The 3,695-nt window shown below is 38.5% G+C and overlaps 1 protein-coding gene across 1 annotated transcript in view; it reads left to right on the top strand.

The window, feature by feature from the left end:
* The window catches only part of sirt6 (sirtuin 6), a 13,535-nt gene extending 11,640 nt beyond the window's left edge, over nucleotides 1-1,895 (top strand). Inside the window, exon 8 of the mRNA XM_086071831.1 lies at nucleotides 151-1,895. Within this exon, the coding sequence (XP_085927957.1) occupies nucleotides 151-459 (309 nt within the window). The 3' untranslated portion in view covers nucleotides 460-1,895. The remainder of the gene's footprint in view (nucleotides 1-150) is intronic.
* Nucleotides 1,896-3,695: the final 1,800 nt, after the last annotated feature.

The raw sequence follows: 3,695 nt of genomic DNA, 5'->3' as shown, positions 1-3,695 counted from the left end.
ACCACAGCAAAGCGTTGTTGTTTCCCTTTTTATGATGTCTGTGCTGCGAATACAGGTGCATAAAATTACACGCTGCATTCATATTTGTTGATGTAGCATTTTATTCATCAACCAAGCCCATAAAGTTTGTTCTGACTTGTTGTCTTGCAGGACAAGCATGCTCACTTGCGTATCAACGGCTACGTGGATGACGTCATGAAGCAGCTGATGGAGCACCTGAACTTGGACATCCCAAAGTGGGAAGGGCCAACGGTGTGCGAGAGCGCCGCCGCTGCGCCCGAGGGCGCCGCCGGCATGAAGCCCCGCGCACGCGCTCTCAGCGCGGATATGAAGGTCAAAGGTGAGCCGGTTAAGGAGGAGAAGAAACGAGCAGCCGACGCCGACGCCATCAAAGACGAGACTGTGGCAGTAAAGAAAGAGAGGAAAGATCTTCCAGTGGGGACAAAGGATGACAAATAGCCTCAGGTACCATCCTCATCCCAAATGCCTCAAGAAACAAACTTTCTTTTTTTACAAGTTTGATCCCAAAGGATGCAAGTTCTGTTGCCTCTTTTTGCCCACTGGAACTTACAGTTCTTTGTTGAGCTCCGCTTTTCACTCTCTCAACATCACTTAAAGATTCCTCATCTTGAAGCCGCACAAATTGAATCGTGCGTGGTTAAATGGCACTTTTTGAGATTTGTTTGAATTTTTGTTTTCCAACATTAATGCGACTCATATGGAAGACCAAAACTGCCGAAATTAAAAAATAAATAAATGGATAAATACAACTGAAGATAAAAACGGATATAAATAATAAAATTAAAAAATTAAGTACAATAAATAAATAAAAATGGAAATAAAATGTATATGTGTATATATATATATATATATATATACGTGTGTGTGTGTATATGTATATATATATATGTGTGTGTATATGTATACCCATAGCCCCTCCTCTGCACGTGCCTGTTATATACTTCAAGTACAACTGAACTCACTGTTTACATTTTTACTTCAACTGAACTCAGTTTTGTTCTGTTCGCTGCCTTCTCAAAAACATGCACTATCATAGGTTTTAGCATAATAGCATGCTAACATATGTTTTCAGCTAGCGTATGTTTAACTGTGCGTGCACCCAATAGTGCGGTGCGCCTTACAACACAGAAAAAGCACCAGTAACTGTGACTGCGCCTTATAATACGGTGCGCCTTATGGTCGTGAAAATGCGGTGCTTTTATTTTTTAAATCTTGTTTTTAATTTTTTTATTTTTTTGTTTACATATATATTTTTGTATAATATTTTTTATATCCATTTTTAGTTTCTCATTTTATTTATCTATTTATTTACTTTTGATTTTGGCAGTTTTGGTCCTCCATAGACCTAAGCTGAAATAATATGGTTGCACAAATGTGCACACACAACCAACAGGTCCGAGGTCACATTAATAGTGGAACAGTTTTTTCTTTTCTTTTTAATCGCAAAAACATGCCATTTGACCTGGGGGGTGTGTATACTTTTTATATTCACTGTTTTAGATGAGCTCTAATTGTTTGTTGTATTCAGTTCTGTGGTTATATGCTTGCCATGAAACCCCACCGGGTTCCAGAAAACTTGTAAATGGTAAAAAAAAAAAAAAAAAAAAGTAGAGCATTTGGTTATAAATATAGCTTGTAATAAAATGCAGTGAGGTGTCAGCACCTTATTGTACATGTTTAGCTTTGCGCTCTACATTTCATCCCTCCTCTTTGAGCGATGCATGTATAGTACAGCCTTGAGGTCAATGTTACATTTGACTATTAAGACAAGAAAATATGTTTTTGTTGTATATAGATGCAACGTTTTTGTCTCAGGAAATTTATTTTTTATTTTTTTATACCTGTCTTTTGGTAATAAATTGAGGTATAACTTTGCAGTTGCCGGCTATGTGCTGTTTGTAGCATGTTGTCAGTCAGTTGTGGCCGAGAGGAGTAAAATTATCGGGCAATTATTTAACCGACATTATGGTATGATTTTTATACCTGTGCATGGGAGCCTCATTAACGTGTCTTCGGTCAACATGTCAGCTGTGACGAGAGCTCATTATGCGCAGCCATCCACATTTTCTTAAACATTAACATGACATGAAGAGAGAGCACGCGTGATTGTGTCAGGTCATCGAGTGCAGATTTACGCTATGTCATTACGTTTTGCGACATTGAGTCAATCATAAAGACGTCGAACAGATGAAACGGCTGCAGCTCAATCACGTAATCACCTGTCTGCTGTCTTCTGAAAGCGGGTCATTGCAAAGTCGTCATTAGCATGCAACAAGTGGCGAACCTTTAAATAGGGCAGATTTGTGCACACGCGACTGTCACGGCCACCTAGAATCACTTGTTTTGTTTTTAACTCATTCACTGCCATTGACGGTTATAGACGTCAAAAATTAATTTTAACAATTTCTATTAGTTTAACATTTGTTTCTACTTTTGTTTACAAGAGTATGAAAACCTATAATTTTTTTATTGTACATTTAGAACAGATATAAAAATGTGATTAACTATTGAAGTCATGACATTAATTACGATAAAAAAATTTAATCGCCTGACGCCCCTAATTTTTCAATTTTTTCTCGATTCTTTTTTTGAATCGCGATTACGTTTTTTAATCGTAATTAATCGCATGACTTCAATAGTTAACTCATGATTAATCATAAATTTTATATCTATTCTAAATGTACAATCATTTTTTTATAGGTTTTCATACTCTTGTTAATAAAAGTGGGAAAAAATGTTAAACTAATAGAAATAGTTGAAATGAATTTTTGACGTCTATAGCCGTCAATGGCAGTGAATGAGTTAAGACTTATTTTCTCAATGAAGATCTTTTAATAATCTGAAATAAAGTCCAGACAATTGTTTCCCAACCTTTGAGCCAAGCAGCGGTTCTTAAACTGGGTTCAATTGAACCCCAGGGGGTCTCAGGGGTTTGGTGCGGGGCTCAAGACACAGACTCGACTCGTATGATTGATGATTACTCGCTCCCGCTTGGCCGTAATAGAAATACGGGGACGTCATGTGACTATTTCTCTGAACACGCCCCCCCCTGCGGCAGGAAAGTAGTGGTGCAGCGTTAATGGACTAGAACGGCGAGGAGGACTAAAGCTAGCCGTCCGTCAACTTTCCGCCCAAGAGCATTGAATGTCACTTTGATGAGAAGGACATGATTTACACGCACAAGGTGGACACGTCGGATTGCCGATGAAGTGTAAGGAAGGTTTTTTTACTTGGCGATGTGGAATTAGCTCCTCTCTTGTGCTTCCAAATCTGATCATACAAAAAGGCTTTACAAGTTTGTACAATCCGGATTTATTTCTCCCGTATGTGTGGTCAAAATGCCATCGAAGTTGGCAGTTTCATGCAAGTCTTGCAGTGTTATTTATGTACGTTAGCAATTTAGCATCTGCTAAATCGGCTGCCGCCGCCGTCATTTATACCGTAAAAAGTCTTCTTTATGGTGTTATGGTCAGTTATTAAATTCAACTGTGTAATATTTATTAAACCGTAGCAGCACAAATGAACCAAAAAGATTATTTTCCCCACATTTTGCGTGGGCTAACAGTTAGCATCTGCTGATTTAGCCACCGTGTACAAAGTGCAACATTGGCTACTCATTGGTTCCTCTTTTGGTAGCCCGTCGCATGCTGCATCCTTTTTTTGTGTGCCTCTTC

Source organism: Leptonotus elevatus, chromosome 1 (genome assembly GCF_054856555.1).
Source record: "Leptonotus elevatus isolate MCC_2025b chromosome 1, RoL_Lele_1.0, whole genome shotgun sequence".
NCBI classification, from domain to species: domain Eukaryota; kingdom Metazoa; phylum Chordata; class Actinopteri; order Syngnathiformes; family Syngnathidae; genus Leptonotus; species Leptonotus elevatus.
This window is presented reverse-complemented; position numbering and strand designations above follow the sequence as displayed.